General features: G+C 33.5%; 1 protein-coding gene across 1 annotated transcript in view; it reads right to left on the reverse strand.

The window, feature by feature from the left end:
* Positions 1 to 27335, reverse strand: part of LAMA2 (laminin subunit alpha 2) — a 605756-nt gene that overhangs the window by 309046 nt on the left and 269375 nt on the right. Inside the window, exons 8-10 of the mRNA XM_060167667.1 lie at positions 26478 to 26656; positions 20359 to 20458; positions 10526 to 10686 (exon numbers count right to left, since the gene is read on the reverse strand). Coding sequence (XP_060023650.1) covers positions 10526 to 10686; positions 20359 to 20458; positions 26478 to 26656 — 440 coding nt within the window. The remainder of the gene's footprint in view (positions 1 to 10525; positions 10687 to 20358; positions 20459 to 26477; positions 26657 to 27335) is intronic.

Consider the following 27335-nt stretch of genomic DNA (forward strand, 5'->3'; position numbering starts at 1 on the left):
ATTTAATTTAATAAACCGAAGCATCACATTAGGGTAGACATTCTAGGGACTATAAAGATGGGTGAGTCAAGGTCTCTGTTTTTACAAGCCAGCATCTAGAGTTGGGTAAAAAGATACATTTACAATCAACCTTAATGCAAGGTGGAATATGAAAAGGTCATCTCAGGGCTTCCCTGGTGGCACAGTGGTTGAGAGTCCACCTGCTGATGCAGGGGACACGGGTTCGTGCCCTGGTCTGGGAAGATCCCACATGCCGCGGAGCGGCTGGGCCCGTGAGCCATGGCCGCTGAGCCTGCGTGTCCGGAGCCTGTGCTCCGCAACGGCAGAGGCCACAACAGTGAGAGGCCCGCATACCGCACACACACACAAAAAAGATCATCTCAGAAATAAATTAAATTATGGCACCACAGAGGAGGAGGGGCTAGTTTCTGCTATGAAGGCTTGAGGAGGATTTATGAAGGAGTGGAATTTGACTTAAACTTTGGAGCATGGTTTAAAAACTCGACCTGTTGGAGGGGACAGAATAGAGGCCTATGTTAGTAAAGTATTAGGAATAAGAAATAATTCAAAGCTTAGTTTGACTTCTGGGGTTACTGGAGACTGAGTAAATAAGGCCAGTTGTATGAGGACTCCATATCTACTTAATTGACCCCCAATAAAAACCCTGGACACCAAGACTTGGGTGAGTTCTCCTGGTTGGTAATACCTCCTATGTGTCGCTGGGAGAAACACGTATGTATGATTTTACTGGGAGAGGATAACTGGAAGTTTGTGCTTGGCCTCTTCTTGATTCTTCCCTTTGCACCTTTTGTCTTTGCTGATTTTAATCTGTATCCTTTTCACTTTAATAAACCACAACTATAACAGCTTTTCAGAGTTCTGAATCCTTCTAGTGAATCATTGAAAATGAGTGTTGTCTTGGGTCCCCCAACACATCACCGTAAAGATAATAGGATGTCTACACCTATAAAAACAGGTTAGCCAACTGGTAGTTTTACTTTGTTTATTGTGACAAATCTTTGAGGCAAAATATTTTAGATCCTGCTACAGGTCCTCAAGCTAATCCTATACTCAATTCACTTCAACCCTCTTCACAAGCAATTATCAACTCATAAATTTGCAAAGACCTTATCTAATATTGTATAGCACCCCAGCTGGAAGCCACCACTTTAAGTTTCTAGACTTCTACTTTTTCAGTCCTGAGTCTATACCATACTTTTTCTTTATTTCATACTTTCTCTAGCTCCTAATCAGATTGAGCTAGACTCACTCAGTTGAGAAGTTCTTGGTTCTGACTTTTCTCTAGCTCTACTACAGTTGAATATTAAGCCAACACTGAATAGTAAATATGGTGGATATAGTACCTATATGTGTGTCCTTGTGGACTGGTTAAAGAGCCTCTTGAAGCTGGTAGGAAAATGAAGAATCAGGGAGAACATCTTTTTAGCTCCCTAGCACTCTGCTCTCTGGACGTGTATAGAATTAATTAGTTATATCAAGTTCTACTTCCTTTTTAGTTTTCTAATCTCCCTTGAGAGAGTATATATCTAAGTAATTTCTTATTGAAGGACTGTGTCTCCAGAGTTTTCTTTAAAAAGATACTAGTTTTAAAACAGTGATTACTAGAGGACATTACAGTTTGATATTTCATAAATTTTAGAGTGGCACAATTCAAACACAGAAGCATGGTGTTCCAGGACTTTTATTGAACCTTCATAGAGACAGAGGTTCCCCACTTTCTAGTAGTTTGCTAATACATGTGATCTTGGAAGCTTGGGTCTCAATTCTTTTTATGGGTTCCCAGGTGCATAATTGCTTTTTCAGAACTTCTTTATGACTCATCATCAACAACTGTCATCCATGAAGCAACCCCTCATTGTATTCCTAATTTATTTTCAGCTTGATGGGTAAGTTTTATGGGTAAGTTCGTTAAGCATTTTAATTTCCTTTGCTATCAATATCAAATTATTAATAAATGCTCTGTATATCACTTCTCACTGTTTCTTTATTCTCTGTAATTATTCATTCATCAAATCATAGCTGAGCTACTACATATAAGGCATTATATGAAATGCCAGAGGGAATATAAAAAATGCCCTCAAGACAATTATAGCAAAAGAAGTAAGAATGTGGACAAATAAGTATAAGGCACAAGGGAGTTACTGCCCTAAGAGGAGTATTGAGTACGTGCTCTGGATCTGACACCAGATTTATGACCAAAGTTCTCCAACCCCCTGAAGGAAGAATAACACAGAGAAGCCACAAGGCTGAAAGAAAAAGATGTATCCCAAGGTTTGTATGATAGGAGTAAAATAGGCTACTGCAGCACTGTTCTCTTTAATTAGAATGTTCACAGATGTAAGAATGTCTATTGTAGACCTTTTAAATCAATCAATCAATCCAAACAGTAAAACCATCATTTTTGTTCTTTTCTTGCCACTTATATTACTAAGATCTTCAAAGGCAAATACCTTATAATGTGTCACCATCCAACTCAGTCGCTAAAGCACAGATGTGAAAACAATTGATCCTGAATACCTAATAATGATGGTGAGAGTCTGTGACTTCTAGCCCAAATACTATTTTAGTCATTATGAGACTTCTCTTTCCTTTAGCTATTATTCTATCACTTCTTTGTACGGATCAACTTTAAAAAGAATTGTTAACATGTAATTTAATACAAATTTTAAAAGTTGTTTTAACTGTTTATCTAAACAAAATGGGGTCTAATCTATTCTCTCTCTCAGCATTTCAAATGGATAGCTCTTGTCAATCCAGTATATTTATTTTAATATTTTATTTATTTAGAGTTCAATAGTGATTCTAATTTACAAATTTAATGGTTATTTTTATACCTAAACCTATGAAGTAGGTAATTTCCAGAATGCTCCAGACTTAATTTCCAGAATGCTCAGACTTCCACTCTAGAGATTAACATTCCCTTATATGACCATATTTTCCTAAAAACAAATATTCTAGTTTTTTCATTTCTAAACCATTACTCTAGTTGGTTATATTAACAAAAATTAAACAGAAACTAATGAGAGTTAATTATTTTTTCATTGTCAAATATTAATCCACATAATAAATATTTTTATTCTCTTATGTATCGTGATAATAAAAAGTGTCACTTCAGACCAGTGGTTCTCAACCTAGTTTTTATTATCTTATCCCTAAGGAGCCTTTTTAGTCATTTTTTTCATAATCATCTCCACCATGAAATTTTAATTCTACAGATACACTGCATGTGCTGATGTACTGTGTGAATATGTTTGCCTTATACATAAAATGGATATGATATTTTTGCCAAGAACAAATTTTCATCCCCTTAGAGAGAAATATGTGCTTTATATACATATTTCTGCTGAACATATTTAGCTGAGTATCTAATTAGATATTTTGTGGCCTACCCTATAAAAAATATATGTAATAACTGTCCTTTTTGTCTTTAGTACTTTTTTTTTCCTAAAAACAAAGTTGAATTAGAAAAATCTGACTAGGTTCTTTTTTCTTGAAGTGACATATTGTTTGGTTGACATCAGTTTTATTTTTGCTATAGTTTCCTTAGCAGTTTCTCTCTTGAGAAATATAGTCACAATAGTTCCCCTGTATTCTTTCTTATGAAGCCACCTTCTTATAAATTAGGAAAAACTTCAACAGTACATGTTTATCTGTGATTGTTAGCCAACTGGGAATTCTATTGACAAAGTTACCAGGAATATCTCCACTGATATTTAAGTTATTTTTTGTGATAGTGCTTCAGAAATTTTGCAGTCATCCTTGTTTATTGGGGTGTTTGTAGTCAATTACAGATTTTCCTGTTATGGCCTTCATTCTAATGTATCCTAGTATTAAAAGAAGTTAACAAAAGAAGGATAATTAGATAATTAGCATTATTTCTTGAGTGTTTACTCTTTAAATATACTGTTCCAAGGCTAAATAATAAATACTTGGTGGGTTAGAAAGAGAGAAGAAAATAAATGAAAATTTAGTTCTCACTTTTTACAACCTTAACTTTTAATATTAGAAAAAACAATATTTTTGAACTGTAACTGTTGCAAGAGACAAATTCTGGTATATACCTTTAATGCTAAAAATTTTACATCTGTAATTTAGATTTTGGATCAAATATATAAATCGAATGCCTCTTGTAAAAATGCCCTGGGTTCTAGCCGAACAAGTTAAAGAGGTAATCATTCCTGTACATAAACGGAAAAGAGGAGGGAAACTCAAACCAATAAAAATATTAGCACACACCATAAAAGTCCCATTGGGGAAAATAACGGAAACATCTCTACTTGTAAAAACAATATAAATAATCAAAAAATTAATCCAGCAGGTATTTATGATTATACTTTATATTTGCACAGGGCTTCAATGTTATAATTACACCTACTGAGAGCTGGGCAAGAAAGATTTAGTATCATTTTATGGATTAAGAAATATGAATCAGACAGTTTAAGCAACTGTCAAATCTTCACACTTCTTTTAGTTTTCTCCTTTCCTTCTTTTTTATGTATGAGCCACTGTGTTATCTTCTTATTTTTTAATAACGAAGAAAATATACAGAATTGATGTCATCACAGAGGTGCAAAAGACATTAAATGGATTGCAAATTGTGAAAAGATCATAAAGGAAAAGAAAAAGGTGACAAGTGACTATGGCAGAAGAACGATTTATACCGGGGGATAAAGGATAGCTTTGCTGAGAAGTGGAACTGACCCTTGAAAAATGCCTAGGTAAGCAAAGGGAAAAGGTCAGAGTGAGGGTTTCCCAGCAGTCTGAATGGAATCTGTAAAATTCCAGAGTTAGAAAGAGGTTGATGACTCAAGAAATTAAGCAAGGCTGGAAGACAGTGGCTGAAGCTCAAGAATATTCTGGCGAGGTAAACCAAGGTCAGATCACATCATTTTGGGCGTCAGTAAGAACTTAATGTAAAGTGCAATAATAAACCCAAAGCAAAACAAGATGAAAATACAGATTTTGATTTCTAGTCTTTTACTTCACTGTTTATCTTTCCATTATGACTTTGATAAAAATAAAAGCACATGTTCCTACCTAGATCAATGTCTATTTATATTATTTATCAGAGCCTGCAATCCAACTGACTTTGGATACATAATATGATGCCAAACTCCAAAAGAGCCAATTTTTAGCATGTAGTACTTAAAATGAACAAATACCAAGAGTCAGAATAGTATTTACATTTACTTGATTTGTCATATGTCTGAGATTGTCTTATCTCTTGTAATTTACCAGAAGAGAGAGGAATTTTCAAAATTTTAATAATGCATAACAATTAGTAAATATTTTTGTGTTGCATTGTTTTCATATTTTGAAATATAATTAGGATGGGGTGCTCAGTAATATCATTATCTAAAGAAGGATATAACAGAAAATCTTATGTGTAGAGGTAATAGTATTTGACAGTGTATTAAGTGAGAAATTTTGTTCACCTCTTTTTAAATCAGGAAATCCTTTTTTTCCTTCAATTAGAGAAAGTTTAAATCTGGAATTATTTTAAAGCATTAGAAAAGTACATATAATATGATAATTATCCACTACCCACAACCTAGAGGCAAAAAATATGAATGTTTTCCCAAGTGTGCTTCAGTTATATTTTTAAAGAAATAAAACTTAAGCGCATTTGAATCTCACTTCCCTCACTGCGCTTCTATCCTATTCCTTTCCCTCTTTCTCTAGAGTTAACTATTATTCTGAAATTAGTACACATAATATCAGTGTATTTAAATTTTTAAAATTTATATTTGTGTGCTCACAGAATGTTTTATGTTTTACAACTTTACATAAATGATAATATAATGGCATTTTTTTCCTTCACTTCACCTGAAATTTATCAGTGTTTTTACACATAAGACCTATTTCACTCACTCGAGTTGTTTCTTGTACCAGATTACATGAATATATTCTAATTTATTTTTTCTTCTTTATGGATATTTAGATTTTTCCTAATTTTCATTATAACAAGTAGGTCTATGTCGAACATCTTGTACATGCTTTTATATGTCTCTTTATACATGTTATATAAGATTCTTTTGGGGTAAACATCTAGATATTGAGTTGCTGGCTGACAGGTTTTTAATATCTTTAATGATACTAGATAATGCCATATTGGCCTCCTAAGTAGTGGTACTAATTCATCCTAATAACAGCATTTCCATTTCTCCAGATTTTCACCAGCACTTGATATTAGCAGCTATCTCCCCATTTTAAATATTACTTTATGGTCTTCAATAATCTTTTAAAAAATACCTGTACTTGACACATTTATTTCTAAGCACCACATAGTTTTGTTACTATTCTAAATATTTTTATTACATTTCCTAATTGGTTATCACTAGTGTATCGAAATGCTACTGCTTTTTATAAACTGATTCTTGTATTCTGCAATCCAGTGAAACTCTTCTGGGTTCAAAATTCTTTGACTAAAGTACATACATTCTGAGAATTTTTTTCAGTGAAGTTGGACTATTAGTGGGAAACACAATAATCTGATATTTGTCTCTAGTTTTAATATTTTTCTCTTTGTCTTGACTAGTGGGCAGGGTTTCTACTATAAGACCTGCTGGTGGTCTTTTTTTTTTTTTATCTTCTTCAAAGGATGTATAATTTTAATTCTACATAATTCTTTACTCCTTCATTATTTCTTGAATATTGTTTCTCCCCAATTTCATCTAATCTCTTCTTTGGCCAGTCCTGCTAAATTTTATGTTGTTTTTTTATCATTCTATCAGCCATGCCACTTAGCATCTCACACTTTTATTTCTTTATCTCCCTATGACAATTTACAAGTCATTTCCTCCATTCTGTATTTCTGATTCTCTATCCAGCAGTTTCTAATCTCTTGTTCAACCCATTTACTGAATTTTAAATTTCAATGACTACATATATTTTTATTTCTAGAAGTAAACTACAGTAATGTTTTTCCACACCTGCGTATTCTTTTAATATAGTGCCCTATTTTGTGTTGTTTTTTCCTATTTTTTCTTTCTTTGTTCTTTTATTTTCTAGTCATATTTTTAGGACTGTACATTTTCTACATATTTTATTCTATTATTTATATTATAAAAGTATGATTACATATTTTGTTTATATAATTTTTTAAGACTATCCTATTTTTTTTTAGTTTTTAGTGTACAAATATTCTGAATTTTACGGCTTCTGATTCCCTTTTGTAGTTATTTTCCTTTTGTGCAGTATACTGCTTTCCAGTGAGCTCACTGTCAGTTAAGGCTATACTTTCTTTCCTGTGGAAATACCATTTGCTTGACTTGTTGAAGAATTCTAGCACAGAAAGGGAGAATAAAACTGACCCCATTCCCATGTGGCACACAGGTTTGAGGGTTTGACAATGCACTATTTTTACCCACCTAGAGCCCCAAAGGAAAGAGAATGTTTTCTATGCCACTCCTAGCTTGCAGGTGCAATTTTCTCGTGCCTGTTTGTTTCACTGCCAGGGGACATTTCTAGAGTCTAAGCTTAAGTGAATTCAGTTCCAATTTCCCTCAGTGAGTCCAAATCCTAGTGTCAAGTCTCAGAAAAGCCATTAAAACTCTAAACTTTAACCCCCATCTTAGGACTATGACCAGTCTCCCACCCCCACCCCACCCCCCAATGACCTTAATTGCACAGTTTTGCTTGAGTTTGTGCTTAACTCAGACCTCCCTCTTTGGTTTAACATCTAGGAAATTCCCTTTCTTTCCTGAATCTACGTGATTGCAAATTTATTTGCTCTGTTTTATCCAGAATACTTGTATTTGAAATGGCAGAAATGGGAAAAGCGGTGTCAACTTTTCTCAGTACTGCATTTTAATAGAATGTTAGTCATTTAAAATTTATAATAGAAATAAATTTAGGCCCAAGACTTTATGACAAAGTACTTTCTTAAAATGTTTACAAACTTCAGTAAATAATTTTTCTAAAAAAATTATGGAAAACTGTTATATATTATAGTGAAAAAGAATAAATGTGCAAATGTTTACTGGTTAATAGACATTTTGGAGATGAACGCTTTTACAGATATCACTTTACCTGAATTTAAGTCTCTAGTATCTTAGCTTCTCAATAATGTTTTACCTGTTAAATAGCATTTGATATATGTTGTTTTGAATAATCAACTGACAATCCTATGTCAAATCATGTTTTTGTTAAACATGCATATAATTCATGACTTTTAAAATTATGTAGATATCTACTGAGACTTGCTTTCTGCACGTTTTTATCCCAAAAAACATTTAGTTTATAAGAACTTATAGTAATCTATTTAAAATATCACATAGTTGAAGGGTAACTCTTTTCATGATGCTAGTTACTTAATTGTTCATTCTCTTTTATGATTTCTTAATTGCTTATTGTTGTGTTTTAATTGTCTATGTAGAGCTTCAAGTGACTTTGTAGAAGGCATTTTTCTTATTAGGATTATAATCACTCTTAGTGCAATATTGAGGCAGGCAGAGAGCAGGTGGTGGCTCGAGGAACTATCCCTCGGATCTCTGCTAATGGCGACAGCTCTCCTGTTCTAGCCTTTCTCTATATATTTTTCAAGGAAAATGAATGGGGTCTGCCTCCTTTATGTGTTTCTCTTTCCTCGCAAAAATACTGGGCATCTCCCTTCTATATATAGTATGTGTGTAACAATATTCCCTTTCTCTTTTTTTCTTATAATTTTTTTTAATTCATTTTTGGCTGCTTTGGGTCTTCATTGCTGCACGCAGGCTTTCTCTAGCTGCAGCGAGCGGGGGCTACTCTTCGTTGCGGTGTGCAGGCTTCTTATTGTGGTGGCTTCTCTTGTTGCGAAGCATGGGCTCTAGGCACGTGGGCTTCATTAGTTGTGGCACGTGGGCTCAGTAATTGTGGCTAGTGGGTCCTAGAGTGCAGGCTCAGTAGTTGTGGTGCACAGGCTTAGTTGCACCACGGCATATGGGATCTTCCCGGACCAGGGCTCGAACACGTGTCCCCTGCATTGGCAGGCAGATTCTTAACCACTGTACCACCAGGGAAGCCCCCTTTCTTTTTTGTCCAGTTTGATCTCCTATATTCTAGAGACTCAGGAGGTTTCTCTTCCATTTTAAGCACAGCTGTGTCTGTACTTTATTTGAGCAAGTGATAAAGGTTAGAGATTTCTGTGGAGTTTTGGAAAAGGAATAAATCACACACAGGAAATATATTTGGTAAATATTAGAGAAGATGCATTAAGAGCCTCTAGGATCGCCCCAAAAGACATACAGGATGATGATAGGTGGTGTCCTTTAAAAAGTGATCACCCACAGACCACTCCAGTCTTGATCTACAAGTGTAAGTCTCCATTTCTGATAATATTAGAATAAAAGGTACTAAATCTAGTTAATTTACTATATTTCAGTACATGGCAACTCTTTACCATGGACTGTACACTTTCTGCCTGTTTATATGGACAGGAGTTTTATTGTTTCAGTGGTCCAAGATAGGTACCTAAATTATCCTTGATAAAACATATACTTATTATATAACTATTATAGTATTTAGCTTCCTATTTCAGACATTCCTGTCCCAATAAATGAACACTCAACATCAATACTAATATTTACTTCTTATTTTATGGTCTAACGTTTGTATACATATGCACACTCATATAACAACTATCAGCATATAATTTATAGCTGCCTAGAGAAGACTAATGAATAAAGGAAATATTCTTAATAAGATTCCACCTATGTTTGAGAACAAAGAAAAAAAGAAGTAACATTTATTTTTACATCAGTATGGAATGCTAACTTTTTCAATGGAGTGGTTATTTTCTCAGCTAATATAGCTAACACTGTCTGATCTGAACGTTTTGGAACTGATTACTATAGCTAAAGGAAATCAGTTTTATCAGTTTAGACTTGGGCTCGCCTCTATGTTTCCCCTATGTGTATAAGCTGCAGGTGTAATATATCCCTTGGTGTTAACACGATTATCTGAGTGTATACAACAAATAAAGTTGCAATTTCTGAACGTACTCTTGGGAGGAAATATTGAGCATTTAATCAATTCCACTAGGGTTTCTCACATTATTTGGTAATTAAACAGAGGATTTTGAACATGGTATTTTCAGACCTATCTGGGTTCAAATTCAGATTATTTAAAAATCTAGACTAAAACCCTTGACAGAATTATTTTCAGAATTAGATACAAAGCTAGAGTAGTTTTGAGTGTACAGTAGATTTAAAGGATTGCTAGTTTTACTGTTGTGTATTTTAAAATTAACAGACTAGACAGGTAGTGGGGGAAACCTGTATTTGTTATAAAATAACACATTCTCAAGGTGACTTATCTTCTGTATTTGTAGGTTTTTAGACAAATGGCATGTGTCTTGCTGCAGTGAACCTGGTTCTAAAGACACTTAACAGGAATGCCACCAATAGAATAGAGAATGGAGATTTACAGACGTTCCAATTGCTTAATGCCTGCAGATATATGAGAGAAACCAAGAAAAATGACCTTTGCTCTAAACAGTGGGACATTACTAGAATAAACAACATACCTTGCAGTTACAGGGTCCAAAACAAGGGTCCTCATTTGTGCTCCCTGCACCACTGCAATTACAGGGTTTGCAGTCTGGGTAGCCAGTGTAGCCCCTGGCACACCGATCACAGCTCACCCCTCTGAAGCCAGGTTTGCAATGACAGGACCCAGGTGCCAGACCTAATGGTAGATGAGACACATATCAATATTTTCTAACTGACTCATAACCCCGCTCAGACTATCACAAGATGGGAAAGTGCCTTGGGCATAAAAATATACTACTTGAAAAAAAACCTAACAACAAACATCTAAGTACAACATCACTAAGTACAACAAAGAAAAAGACTAAGGGTGTTCAACCTAAATGTCCATCGACAAATGAATGGATAAAGAAGATGTGGTACATATATAAAATGGAATATTACTCAGCCATAAAAAGAATGAAATAATGTCATTTGCAACAACATGGGTACAATTAGAGATTATCATACTAAGTGAAGTAAGTCAGAAAGAGAAAGACAAATACCATATGATATCACTTATATGTGGAATCTAAAATATGTCATAAATGAACTTATCTACCAAACAGAAACAGACTCACAGACCTAGAGAACAGATTTTTGGTTGCCAAGCGACAGAGGGTTGGGGGAAGGATGGACTGGGAGTTTGGGATTAGCAGATGCAAACTATTTATATAGAGAATGGATAAACAACAAGGTCCTACTGTATAGCACAGGGAACTATATTTAATATCCTGTGATAAACCATAATATAAAGGAACATGAAAAGGAATGTATATATATATATATCTATAACTGAATCACTCGGCTGTGATTTACACAACATTGTAAATCAACTATACTTCAATAAAGTAAATTTTTAAAAGAGACTGAGGGTGTTCATGGGAATACATATTTGGGGGATAAAAAGGAATAGAGGAGGGAAATAATAGCCATTTAAGTTTGCTTATTTTAAATAGAGAAATGCAAGAGACAATTTTTATTCTTGTCTTTGATTAGAAAAATAGAAAAAAAAACACATGAAAGAATACAAGTTATTGACCTTCAAAATCTGGAAAAATATAAGAGCAAATCAGTAAAATATAGTCCACTCAAAAAACAAAAGAAGGGAGAAAAAAGCAAGGAAACATTACGCTGAGAAAACATAAAACAATGACAGAAAGAGTGCCAAACATACATACTAACAATACATAAGTTAGTCTTACTCTTTCAATTAAAAATATGTGCATGTAATGTTCACAAGAAATAGACAAAATGACAAGAAATATTAAAAATAAAAGAAGGTAAATATACATTAGGAAAGCATATAGAAAATTAAAAACAGTTGTAGTAATATTAATGATGGCCAAAGTAGGATTCAATTAAAATAAATTCAATAGAACAAGCTCTCTGTTTCCATTACTAAAGGTACAATAAAAACATAATTTAAGTTATTATATTTATGCTCCAAATAAGCACTAATTAGAAGTACAAAAAAATATAGACAATGAAAGATACTGGAAATCAAAGGAAAATTGCCCCAAAATCAATGGCTGAGAATGACATTAACCTACCAACTTTAAATATTTACACAAAACACAAAAATCTGAATAATCTAATAATGTTGAATTATATATTAAATGGCATATAAATATTTATTGTAGCTTATCTTTAACTAATCCACAAAAATGTTCAATTTCTCGAAGCAGAACTTATTTAAGGCTTATTTTCTTAACATAAATTGCTACTTCTATATTTGTAACAAATGCTACATTAAATTAGGATTAAATTAATTATGAATATCAAACATGAAGATAGAATTTTATGCAAAACTCAGACACTCTAAAAATTAATAAATATTTCTTCCTAATAACTCTTAGGTTAAAAAGAAAATCAAGACTTTAATTGCAGATCAAATAGTTTTTTAAATAGAATATAAAAGCAGTAAGAAAGGAACTTAGCAATGTTCATTGGATGTTGAAAAACTGAAGCCAAACTTTTAGGTTTAAATATTCCATTATTTTAAAAAATGTAAATAAATTAAAACTTAATTCATGTAATTATCAAAAAATTTTAAAAAACAAAATGAACACCTGGGAAAGAAGGTAAATTTGAAACATAAACAAAAAGAAAAGGAAGCAAAAAAAGGAAACTCAGACAAAGCTGATTAAGGATATCAAAAGAGGACAAATGATGAAAGAATTCCCACAAAAATATTTCAGTACCAGTTAGTTTTTACAGTGTTTTCAAAGTTTGAAACTCCTATGGAGCATATAAAAAACAGAGAGGTATGTAATTCAGTTTATTAAGCTAGTGAATACATGAAATAAAAATCTAACAAAGATAATCCAAAATAAACATAACGACTAATATTTAAATAGCATTTATTTTATGCTAGGCATTACAATTTGCTTACACACTACATATATGCTAATTGAGTTAACATTCAAAATAACAATATGAGGTAGACCCTATTATCTTCCCCACTTTACAGAGGAGGAAACTGAGACACAGAGAAATTTAGTGATTTGCCAAGGTAGCACAGCTGGCAGGTGTCAGAGCCAGGAACAAGTTAACATATGAATCCAGATAAGAAAATCCTAAATAAAATAAACACCAAGCTGAACCCTAAAGTACTGTAAATTAAAAGGACCTTCCATGATGACCTAGTAGAATTTATTTTGGTAATATAAATACCTCATCTTATTTCACTGTTTTATTGTGCTCTGCAGATATTTTGTTTTTTACACATGGATGGTTTGCCCCTGCACTGAGCACGTTTACTGGCACCATTTTTCCCACAGCATCTGCTTACTTTGTGTCTCTGTGCCACATTTGGATAATCCTCCCAATATTTCAAACTTTTTCATTATTATTATATTTGTTATGGTGATCTGTGATCAGAGCTTTGATGTTACTATTATAATTGTTTTGGGGCACCACTAACCACACACACATAAAACAGCAAACTTAATCTATAAATGTTGAGTGTGTTCTGACTGCTCACAGACTGGCCATTTCCCATCTCTCTCCCTCTCCTCAGGCCTCCCTGTTCCCTCAAACACAATATTTAAATTAGGCCAATTAATAACTCTACAGTGGCCTCTAAGTGCTCAAGTGAAAGGAAGAGTTGCATGTCTCTCACTTTAAATCAAAAGCTAGAAATAATTAAGCTTAGTGAGAAAGGCATGTCAAAAGCCGAAATAAGGTCTAAAGCTAGTCATCTTTCACCAGTTAGCCAAGTGGTGAATGCAAAGGAAAAGTTCTTGAAGGAAACTAGAAGTGCTACTCCAGTGAACACACAAATGTTAAGAAAGTGAAACAGCCTTATTGCTGATATGGAGAAAGTTCTATTGGTCTGGATAGAAGATCAAACCAGCCACAACCTTCCCTTAAGCCAAAGCCTAATCCAAAGCTAGGCCCTAACTCTCTTCAATTCTATAAAGGCTGAGAGAGGTGAGGAAGCTACAGAAAAGTTTGAAGCTAGGAGAAGTTGGTTCATGAGGCTTAAGGAAAGAAGCCGTCTCCATAACATAAATGTGTCAGGTGAGGCAGCAACTGCTGATGAAGCAGCCGCATCAAGTCATCCAGAAGATCTAACTAATTCGCAAAGGTGAGGACACTAAACAACGGATTTTCAGTGTAGATGAAACAGGCAACTATTGGAAGAAGATGCCATCTAGGACTTTTATAGCTAGAGAGGAGAAGTCAACACCTGGCTTCAAATCTTCAAAGGACAGGCTGACTCTCTTGTTAGGGGCTAATGCAGCTGGTGACTTTAAGATGAAGTCAATGCTCATTTACCATTCCAAAAATCCCAGGGCCCTTAAGACTTATACTAAATCTACTCTACTTGGATGATAGCACATCTGTTTAAGATGGTTTATTGAATATTTTAAGCCCACTGTTGAGAATTATTGCTCAAAAAAAAAGAGACTCATTTCAAAATATTACTGATCATCTTGACAACGAACCTGGTCACCCAAGAGCTCTGATGGAGATGTACAATGAAATTCATGTTGTTTCCCTGCCTGCTAACACAACATCTATTCTGTAGCCAATGGATCAAGAAGTAATTTTGACTTTCAAGTCTTATCATTAAAAATATGTATTTCCTAAGGTTACAGCTGCCATAGACAGTGATTCTGCTGATGGATCTGGGCAAAGTCAATTGAAAACCTTCTGGAAAGGATTCACCATTCTAGATGCCATTAAGAACATTTGAGATTCATGGGAAGAGGCCAAAATATCAACATTAACAGGAGTTGGAAAGGAGTTGATTCCAACCCTCATGGATAACTTTGAAGGGTTCAACACTTCAGTGCAGAAAGTCACTGCAGATGTGGTGGAAATAGCAAGAGAAATAGAATTAGAAGTGGAGCCTGAAGATGGAACTGGATTGCCACAACCTCATGTTATATTTTAATGAATGAGGAGTTGCCTCTTCTGGATGGTCAAAGAAAGTGATTCCTTGAGAAGGATTCTACTCCTGGTGAAGATGCTGTGAAGACTACTGAACTGACAACAAAGAATTTAAAATATTACATAAACTTAGTTGATAAAGCAGCCACAGGGTTTAAGAAGATTGACTCCAAATTTGAAAGAAGTTCTACTGTGCGTAAAATACTATCAAATAGCATTACATGCTACAGAGAAATCGTTCATGAAAGAAAGAATCAATCGACGTGGCAAACTTCACTGGTGTCTTATATTAAGAAATTGCCACAGCCATCCCAGCCTTCAGCAGCCACCACCCTGATCTGTCAGCCACCACTGACATCAAGGCAAGACCCTCCACCAGCAAAAAATTGCAACTCACTACAGGCTCAGATGATGGTTAGCATTTTTTAGCAAGGAAGTATTTTTTTAATTAAGGTATTGTGTTTTTAGACATAAAGCTATTACACACTTAAGAGACTACAGTATAGTGTAAACATAACTTTTATATGCACTGGGTAACCAAAAATTAGTGTGACTTGCTTTATTACAGTGGTCTGGAACTGAACTTGCAATATCTCTGAGATATGCCTGTATCGTTTAACATTAATACATTTAAAATCATATGTATAAGTCAAATGGAAAAGAAATCCGTTCAATAAAGGTTGCAGATGCATTCCCCCAAATTAATATTTGTTTCTGACGTTAAAATCTCCAGACCTTGATACCAAATGTACAAATACTGCAAGTAATAAATAATGTCTATTAATGTTTGTTTCTAGAAATATTATGAAGTAAATGTCCATAAAGACTTCCTTGTTTAGAACACTTGACTATGCAGGATGAAATTAAAGATAGACAGTTAGCAGAGAGAGATATATATAAAATGGTTGTGCTGTTATGAAATAGAGAAACCCCTTGGAGATCAGAAACTAAAAAAATTACTTTCTAGAGTGGTAAGCCAGTCCCTAAACCAGTGTCTTTCCTGAAGTTGACTAATTCTGATTAACTAGTCTAGAGCATGGAGCATGGTTTTATGGAACAAAAGACAATTTCTAGGTACTACTCAAGTTAGGAGGACATATCAGAGAACTTTACATATAAACTCAAGACTCCTGAAAGGGTAAACTAGAAAATACACAGGTATGTGCGCACGCACACGCGCGCACACACACACACACACACACACACACACACACACACACAATCATGAAACACACAAGAAAACAAGGCCCTGATAAAGACTTAGCAGAAAAATCAAACTGCAGAATCAAATAGATAGCAGAGAATACTGGTAACAGATACAAATTTAAAAATAAACAAAGAGCTGTCCTGTCTTATCTGCGGTTTCACTTTCTATGGTTTCAGTTAACCTATGGTCAAACACGGTCGAAAAATATTAAATGGAAAATTCCAGAAACAGACAATTCATTAGTTTAACATCAAGTGCCATTCTGAGTACAGTGATGAAATCTTGCACCATCCCACTCTATCCTGCCCAGGATGTGAATCATCCCTTTTGGCAGCATATCTCATCCCACTGGTCACATCCCACTGGCCATATTGGTTTTCAGATTGACTGTCAAGGTTTTGCAGTGCTTGCGTTCAAGTAACCCTTATTTTACTTAATAATGGCCCCAAAATATGAGTAGTGATACTGGCAATTCAGATATGCCAAAGAGAAGCCATGAAATGCTTCCTTTAAGTGAAAAGGTGAAATTTTTCAACTTAAGAAAGACAAACTGTATGCTGAGGTTGTTAAGGTCTACCATAAGAACAAATCTTCTATCTATGAAATTGTGAAGAAGGAAAAAGAAATTTGTGATAGTTTTGCTGTTGCACCTCAAATTGTAAAAGTTTTGACCACAGGGCATGATAACTGTTTGGTTAAGATGAAAAAGGCATGGAATTTGTACAAAAAGATATTTTGAGAGAGAAAGACCACATTCACATAACTTTATTATAGTATATTGCTATAACTGTTTTATTTTATTATTAGTTGTTGTTACTCTTGCTGTGTCTAATTTATAAATTAAACTTTATCATAGGTATGTCTGTATAGGAAAAAAACATCGTATATGCAGGGTTTGGTACCATCTGCAGTTTCAGGCATCCACTGGGAATCTTGAAACATACCCCCCGGGATAAGGGGGGACTGTATTTAAATGTTTAAAGAAACAAAAATAATATTAAATATAGGTGAATTAAAAGAGACTATCAGAAAACAAAATGCAGTTAGAAACTTTTCTTATAAAATATACCAAAATAAATTCCAGATGGATTAAAGAATTAAGTATCATAAAAAGAAATCAAGTGGTCAAGATGAAAGTGGTCAAAGGTACAAACTTCCAGTTATAAGATAAATAAGTACAAGGGATGTAATGTACAACCTGATTAATATAATGAACTCTGCTGTATGTTATACATGAAAGTTGTTAACAGAGTAGATCCTAAGAGTTCTCATCACAAGAAAATTTTTTTTCCTTTTTCTTTTATTTTGTATCTATACGAGATAATGAACGTCCACTAAACTTATTGTGGTAATCATTTCATGAAGTATGAAAGTCAAATCATTATACTGAACACCTTAAACAGTATGTCAATTATATTTCAATAAAACTGGAAGAATAAAAGGAAATAAAAACTAAAGAAATAAATAATTTGTGTAAACTTGGAGTAGATAAGAATTTTAGGATTATAAAGGCATGTAAGAAATCCAATAGAAAAATATTGCTATGCATAATAATTTTAGCATGTCATTATTATAGCTAAAGTGGGTTTTCTAAATTTTCATAGGTTATTATATAAAAATTTTAAAATTATATACATTAAAAATTCTTATCTATAATAATGAGACACAAAGAAAATCTAGAAATTGTTCATAACAAATACGACATACTATTAGAGCTCTTACAAATCTATGGAGGGAAAAAAACAACCTTACACCAAAAAGAAAATTAAGGAAACAGAAAATTCACACACAAAATATTTGTTTTTCTCTAGCAATCAGGTTAATGCCAATGAGATAGTGAACATCATTTCTCATGATCTGGTTATTCATTCTGACTAAGAAATCCAAATCATTAGACTACATCTGAGACTGTTTCCTAAAGAGATCATCAGACTAAACAGGAAGAGAAAAATGTATCATGGTTATATGTCTAATTATTCAACTCAAGCCCATACTGAATAAAATAGATCTAATTATAATATTACAAATATTGATTATTGCTTTCAATTTAAAATTAGGAAAATTAATTATTGGCCTGGAACCAAATATCTCTACACAATTTTTGAAAAGGTGAAGATGCAATTGACAGACATTGTCAAGTAGGTTGAAGATCAGGGGAGCATGTAAGGACAGTCTTTTTCTCAGTTTGTGTAGTATGACCTCAAGAGATAAAGTCCAACTTTAATAAATCAAAAACTAGGAATTTAAGCTTTTTATTTAACATGCTAAAAATACCATAGAAGAAAAAAATTATAAAAAGATATGAATGGTAGGAAGAAGGTGATATGAATGAAATGTTTGTGTTCCAAGATGGACAGGCAATAGGCAATATTTAATGGTGATGAAAAATACTAAGAATATTATTCAGATATTGTTTGAAAGATAAGTTCTTCCAAAAGAACTTAAGAGGAGGAAAGGATCAGTGTGATTAAATTCGGAAATGAGACTAGGGGTGCATAAGTTGAAGAGGACACTTTGCTGTTTATTTTATTACCTTCCCTACTGTTAAAATTTTATGTGACCATGTGTTGTTTTTATAATAACTGAAAAATCACTATTTTGTACAACTGTAACTTATATAATATTGTATATCAACTATACCATAATTTGGAAAAAAGAATTTAGAGCACAGAGGAAAAAAATAATTGAAAAATATTTATATCCAGAGATCTTCATTAAAGCATTGGTTAAAATATACAAAATTTAGAAACAATCTTAATATCTATTCAAAGTTGAGTACTGTATTCAGGAGCTAAAACCAGATTTCAGAGAAGCGAACGGATATGGGGAAAAATTCATCATGTAAAGTTAACACACAAATGTTAATAAGAGTACTATGCTGAATTACCACTGCATTGAATACTCATTTTTCTACTTTTTTTTTTGGTAGTCACTTTTTTCAACAACAAAATACCTACCATTTTAAACTCAGGGGATAAAATTAAATTACATTGCTCAAAATAATGTGATTCAGTTGCTACCATAAAAAGATAAGGGACCATAAAATGAAAAGTGACATCAATAATTCACCATTTGAGTTTTTAAATAATCATTTTTTAATCTTTTAAGATTTAAGATTGTAAGGCTTAAACAGATAATCAAATAGTTTTGTAAAGAAAGCAGGTAAGCTAAACTGTGCCAAAGAAATATTGCCAGTCTTTTAAATAGAAGGTCTTTCGGGGAAAAAGCCTATAGCATAGCCATGATTTATTTTAGTCTTTCCACAGAAGAGAAGAATCCAGTCTTAGAAATATAAAGAAACAGTTCCAGATATATTCTATGAATTTTCTACTTTGGCAAGCAACTTTCCTGGAAGTAGTTCCTAAACATTTTACATCAAAGAGTTAATTTGGCATTTGATTACTTAATGTTTGGAGTTCATCGTGAATTTCAATCCTCAAAGAAGGTTTTGTCTTAAATTAATGTCAGCTTCTTTCCCTTCATTAACTCATTCCTACTGCCTTTTACAGTCCTTTATGTAGACTTCTTGCTTTCTGTATTATTAACTACATCTCAGTCTGTGATCTCATCTATTCGCTCTTCCCATTGTAGCACACACATCCCTCAAAGAACACTGTCATTTCACCCTAGAAATCATACATGCTACAAAGCAATATAATAAATAGCAAGACGTCAAAAAATTACATACACCACAGATTTATAATAGACTAGAAAATATATATATAGATATGTAAATATGTATATATGTGTGTGTGTATATATATATATATATATATATACACACACACGTATACTAATGCAAAACAAATGATTCAACTTTTCTTGCTTTTAAAGTATAATTAAACAAACATAATTATTGAGATGAATTAAAAACTGCTTCCTGTAGGGGACATTGATAGCTGTAAGAATAAATTTATACTGAGCCCACGTGCTCTGGGGCCCACGTGCCGCAACTACTGAGGCTGGATGTTTCAACTACTGAAGCCCGCACACCTAGAGCCTGTGCTCCACAACAAGAGAAGCCACCGCAATGAGAAGCCTGCGCACCGCAGCAAAGAATAGCCCCACTCATCGCAACTAGAGAAAAAAGCCTGTGCGCAGCAACAAAGACCCAACACAGCCAAAAAAAAAAAAAGAATAAATTTATTCCATCTTCTGAAAATAATCACACTTGGCTTTAGTTGTCCGTTCATCAGAACAACGGCCTTCTACTATAGCTCTCACCTCGCTGAGCACGTTTTTCATCCTTGACACAGACTTCACTTAAGGAACCAACTGGGTCACAATGGCATGGCTGGCATGGTCTTGGATAATTTGGAGATAGCTAAGAAAAATATTAAAATTCTGTTTTAAAAACAGTAAATTTTTCAATTCAGCAAGCCTTTAAAGCACATTTTAATAAATAATAATAAATTATATTTAGAAGATGATAATATAAGAAATTTTCTTTATTATATGTTTGCATTTTCTAAAATCCATTTCATCTAAGTGGATACACAGAAATAAAGAGGATAGCATAATAAACTACTAAATATTTGTTACCTAGATTCAACAATTATCAAGATTTTGCTATATGATTCATCACGTTTTATTCTTTGCTGAAGTTTTTAAAGAAAATCCCCAGTAAAGAGTCTTTTAATCCCTACACATTTCAGTATGCATCTCTTTCTTTTATAATCACAGTATCATTATCATTACAAACAAAAAGAACAATGTTTGCTTATATAGAGAACATTAGAATATTAGAGAAATATACATTCCATAATAAAATCTTCCTTACTGTTTTATTACAACATAGTTCAAAATTAGTAATTTTTCCCCAAATTAATTTTTCAAAAACTTTTTACATTGATCATGATATAGCTAATTAAATAGAAATTTATATTTGGTGCTTGAAAAAGATGTTAAATATTTACGTTAAAAATTTGACTTTCTCAGGAGGCAGCATAAGCTGGGGGGAAACAATGTAGGCTCTGTTATTAGGAAGGCTTGAGCTCATATCCCAGTGTGTCCACTTACTGGCTATGTGGCCTCCTGCAATTTACTTACTTCCTGATAATATGAGGATAATAGTAGAAACTTTAGTGATGTTATTAAATTAAAATTAAGAGGAATAACATACAAAGCATCTCATGAGATTCCTCACATACATTAAATACACAGTACAACTAGTAGCTTTTAATGTTAGAATATTTTAATTAAACACACCTAGACCGTGCTAATGTACCAAATATACAATATTTATTTTCAAGATGCAGTAGGATAAGAACAAAAAAAAATAAACAAATTCTTTGCCTAGGAAATACTAAAATACTCTGAATATATATATAAAATTGTGTATATAAGTATATCTATATGTTTCTCCAATAAAATACAGTTTTATATATGTATATATCTAGGTTTAATTGATAAATGAAAACCTGTTTGCTAATATAAGTCAAAGTTTCACAAGTAGAGAAATATTTACATGTCTTATAGAATTCAATCAACTATATCCACAGATCAGTTTCAAAATCATCATTTGTTTAAGACCCATTCATTCACTTCCTATTATGAAGGACTGCGCAAAGCACAGATAAGGCCTGATTTCTGCCTTAAAGAAGCTTACAGGAATAGCAGACTTGAAAGATATTGATTAAATAGAATGTGCAAAGTGATAAAACAGACACACAAGCAGCGCGTTCTGGGGCAAAAGAAGAGAGAGTAATAACACAATGAAGTCAAGCAATGTTTCACAGAAAAAGTGACATTTAGACTGGAGCTTGAAGTATGAGTAGCAATTTGAGAGTGGAATTGGGAGGAGGGCTTTCTAACCAAGAGAAAACCAAGACATGAAGAAAAACAAAACAAAACTCTCTGTGGGCATATAGCAATACATTTCTTCGGGATAGATTCTTAGCTCTTATAAATATGATTTATGATTCCAATAATGAGCTTGAGTAAACCAAAGCCTCTTAATTTGTTATCCTTCTTTGTAGTAATTGGAAAAATCTGCCTGAATCAGACTGCTGATCAGGAACAAGTCCTAACATAAGAGATTTTATAGCTTAATCTACTTTATACTTGATTTTTAATTTTATTAAAATAATCAGATTACTAATCAATCCTCAAAGTAAGCACTGCTGCAGGTGTGTGTGTGTGTGTGTGTGTGTGTGTGTATTCTAACATTTAAATATATGTATTTAGGAGATAAATCTAAAATTAGATTTTAAGGCAATAATTTTAAGAATATCATAGAGATACGTTATTTAGCTATAAAATTTGCAATGCACAAAACTTTTCTATCTATATCTTCATAAAAACACACTGAATTTCTACCCAAATATTAAGAACCTGAAAGATTTGAATTTTTAACACAATATAGCATACGTATATTTATGTGTTAAAATATCAAAATCTAGGCTCAGATTCACTTAACAACTTGTAATAACTTGATGAAGCTTCCAGTTTTAATGATGGCACAGTGTCTTGTATAGGTCTAGCACATGGTCAAATGACAATTATGAATTCTGGACAAAATATAAAAATCAAACATTTGAGGACTTGGGAGAATAATCAAAAGCAGGCAGAAATTAGAAGGATTTGAGATTTGAAAGAAGAAAATACAGTAGATGAGATCCATGTTCATATAAGGGTAACAACAAAATTTGCATATCAATACCCCTCAATTCTTAACTGATCCTTTAATTGTACATTAAATCAGGGGACTCCAAGGAGCCCAGTGGATAGCAACAGCTGGAAAGCTAAATGATCTGAGTAAAATTTTCCAGTCTACGCACCATAAAGGGAAAAGAAATAAGAGTTTATCAACCAAGTCGGAAAGGTTAGATAAACACCTGAGCTTTTTATTAATCTGTCCTAACAAGGTATAAAAGCAAGCCTCTTCAGTTTAATAGTGATTAGTCAGTAAGTTGATCACCTATTAAGACAAAATTCACAAATCTTCGGAAGAAGACAACAAAATCTTGTCTCTACACTGTATCATCCTCAAGGTCCTGTGTAAATCATAAATTACTAGACATGAGGAGAAAAATGAAGGTGTGGTCCTTATTCAAGAAACAGCAAGTCAATAAAAACAGACCCTGAGGTGTCCCAAGTATTGAAATTAGCAGACAAGGACTTGTACAGGTCTGTATATATGCCCAAGAATATAAAGGAAATAATGTTCATAAGGAGTAAACATATGGATTATTTCAGCAGAGAAATGAAAATTACAAAAAACACAATAAGTCTAAAAAGCTGAAAATAAAATATCTCAATGAAAAAATTAACTGGATATGCTTAGCAGCAGGTAAGTGATCGCAGGGAGAAAGGTAGTATACCTAATTACAGATAAATAGAATTTATCCAATCTGAAGAACAAAACAAATTTTAATTACCACAGACTCAGTAACCTATAGGACACCGTCCAGCAACCTGACCTGTATGCAGTTGGAGTCACAAAAGGGGAAAAGACAGCATGGTTCAAAAAAGTTTTTAAAGAAATAATGGCTTAAAATTTCCAAAATGTGGTATAAAATCTCAATTTATAATTACAAGAAGCTCAGTAGCCAAGAAGGTAAGCACAAAGAAATCCACATTTAGATACACATGGTCCAATTCTGAAATTGGAATATTTTTTCTGTAACTAAAACTGTAGGCTTTGTAAGGCACATAAGGTTTGTTTCTTCTCTTCCTCCTCCTTCTCTCCTCCACCTCTTCCACCTAGTCCTTGTTCATCTTGTTCTTCTTTTTCTTTTCCTTAATTGTTTTGTTGTTCTTTTCATTTTCGTTCCATCTCCTTTCCCTTCCTCTCCTTTTTCTACTCCCCTCCTTCTCCTCTGCCTCTTTCTTTTTTTTCTTTTAACAAACTTTTACAAATGTAAAAAAAAATTATTTGTTTGCAGTCCATATAGATATAGGCCATGGGCCAAATTTTATCTAGAGGTCACAGTTTGCCAATACATGTTTTGGCTGCTAAAAGGCAAATAAAAAGAGGATATCTTGAAATCAGTCAGAGAATTAAAGACACATTATATATAGAAGAAAAAAATGCAAATGATGGCTGCCTTCTCATTAGAATAAGTGAAATCCAGAAAATACTGTATCTTTATTTTTTTAATAAATTTATTTATTTTATTTTTGTCTGTGTTGGGTCTGCATTGCTGCATGCAGGCTTTTCTCTAGTCGTGGTGAGCAGGCTTCTCATTGCAGTGGCTTCTCTTGTTGTGGAGCACGAGCTCTAGGCACGTGGGCTTCAGTAGTGTGGCATGCAGGCTCAGTAGTTGTGGCTCACGGGATTAGCAGCTCCGAGGCCTGTGGGATCTTCTTGGCCCAGGGCTCAAACCCATGTCCCCTGCATTGGCAGGCAGATTCTTAACCACTGCGCCACCAGGGAAGCCCAAGAAAATACCATATCTTTAAAGTACTGAAAGAAAAACAAACATCTCTCTCCATGTAATGAAAATATACTTCAGTAATAAGGGTAGTATAAAGATATTTTCTGATGAAATAAACCTGAGAGAAATTGTCACCATCAATTCTTGCCCTATTTTAAAAAAAAGCTAAAGGAAGTTCTTCAGGCAGAAGGAAATTATACAAAATTAACAAATTAACAAAAGACATGCAAGATCTCTACACTGAAAACACTGATATGAATAATTAAAGAAGATAGAAATAAGTGAAGAGATATACTATATTCATTGACTGGAAGACTCAATATTGTTAAAGTGTTAGTTCTCTCCATATTTGCATTTAGATTCTATACAACAATCCCAACTAATATTTCTGTCATTGAGAAGCTGATTCTAAAATTTGCATGGAAATGTAAAGAAACTACTATAGTCTAAACAATCTTCAAAAGGAAGAATAAAGTTAGTGCACATATGTTTCTGAATTCTAGTTTTATTAAAGCTAAAGTTATCGGGCTTCCCTGGTGGCGCAGTGGTTGGGAGTCCGCCTGCCGACGCAGGGGACACGGGTTCGTGACCCGGTCCGGGAGGGTCCTGCGTGCTGCGGAGCGGCTGGGCCCGTGAGCCATGGCCGCTGAGTCTGCGTGTCTGGAGCCTGTGCTCCGCAATGGAAGAGGCCACAACAGTGAGAGGCCCGCGTACCGGAAAAAAAAGAAAAAAAAAAAAAGCTAAAGTCATCAAGATAGTGTGCCATTAGCACAAAGATGGACAAATAAATCCATGGAACAGAACTGCGGCTCCAGATGTTGACCCAAAAGATCAACTGATTTTCAAAAACTGCCTCAAAACAATTTAAAAGAGAAAAAGAAAGTATTTTTCCAAAAATGGTGCTGGAACAACAGATGAACCACATAGATCTCAATCATTATTTCATACCCTACACAAAGATTAACTTGAGATGGGCCATAGCCCTAAGAGTTAAAATTATAACATTTCTAGAATAAAAAAGAACAATTTCTTGACTTGAAGAAATACTTCACAAGAGAAGATATAGGAATAGCCAATAAACACTTAAAATAAGAATTTAATCCATGGGATCTGCTGTAAATTCATAACAGAAGATCTGCTGTAGCACCAAGCATTGATGGGAATGACTTAGTGATTGCCTAGTACCCACTTGCGATACCTACTACACCCACATCCACTAGAATGGTTAATTCAAAAAGATAGTCAAGACCAAATAATAGAGATAATGTGGAAGAACTAGAATTTACATACATTTTTGGTGAACATGTAAAACAGTATTACTAACTTGACAAAATGTTGGCAGTATCTTATAAAGTCAAACATATACCTATCCTATGAAGCAAGTACTCTACTCCTAGATATTTACACAAGGTTAATAACACATGACCACAAAAAGACTCACATAAAACTGTTTTATAGGAGCTAACCAAAAACTGGAAATGACCCAAATATCCACCAATAGGAGAATGGATTAAAAATTAAGATGTGTTCACGCAAAGGACTACTCCTTAGCAATTTTTTTTAAAAGAAATAACTACTGATGTGTACAACATGAATAAATCTTAACATGTTAAATTGAGTGAAAGGAAGACCAACAATTTTATGTACTTTATGATTTCTTTTTTAGGAAATTCACTAAGAGGCAAAACTAATTTATGCTCTAAAAATCAGAACAGAGTTTGCCTGGGGGTGGTGACTGACTGGAATGAGGCACAATGGGACTTTCTGGAGAGAATATTTCAGTTCAAATATTTTATATCACATCCTGAAAGATTTATACAGTTTCTACTATGAAATATTTCGAGTCACCTTTGAGAATTTGAAGTCCAATTATTTAGAGAAGCTATCAAAATTATTTTTCCCTATAATACATCTCTGTCTGAAAAAGCCAAAATAACACTTAATGAAAGAAAAAGCATACTTTACCCCTTTGGGTCTGAAGAAACCATCAATGCATGTCTCACAATTTATGCCAGCAGTGTTTCCAGTACAATTAATGCACACACCCCCTCCAATGTACTTTCCATGTATATTTAAACTCAGATTTCTTCTGGCAACATTTTCATCATAATAGCATTCTTCAGCTTTCCCATGACAATTGCAGGCTACATTAGGGAAAAATAAATTTATAGACATTAATTTCAGATATACTTAAAAATAATATTTTGTTACATAAGAGATTTTTATACCATATGGAAAATTATATTACATTATATATGTATATATATATAATCAATACAAAGGTATCTAGAAAGTACTTGGATTTATTAGACATATTAATAAATTTGCATGTTTTAATGGAACTTGAAATAGTTAAAACATAAATTAAGCGGAAGCATATGAAATTGCCAATATTTGACTGATTTTATCTTATAAAACTGATATTTCATATAATTCACCCTACAATTTCCTATTACGACAAACAGATTACTGAAGTATGGTACTGAACGATTAACATCCATGTAATCTGTAATGAATAATTATTATATGTGAACCTCTGTGTTAGATACTACGGGTAAAAAGGATGCTTAGTATATACACTTGACCCTTGAATAATGCAGGAGTTAAGGGTACCAATCCTCTGCACAATGGAAAATTAGAGTATAACTTTGCAGCCAGCCCTCCCTGTCCTTGGTTTCTCATCCCCCAATTCAACCAACCACGGATTGTGTAGTACTGTAGCACTGTTGTCTGCATTTAGTGAAAGAAATCCGCCTATAAGTGGACCCTTGCAGTTCAAATCCATGTTGTTCAAGAGTCAAATGTTATTCCTTTCTTTTACTA

The sequence above is a fragment of the Lagenorhynchus albirostris genome, chromosome 12 (genome assembly GCF_949774975.1).
Source record: "Lagenorhynchus albirostris chromosome 12, mLagAlb1.1, whole genome shotgun sequence".
In the NCBI taxonomy this organism is placed as follows: Eukaryota; Metazoa; Chordata; class Mammalia; order Artiodactyla; family Delphinidae; genus Lagenorhynchus; species Lagenorhynchus albirostris.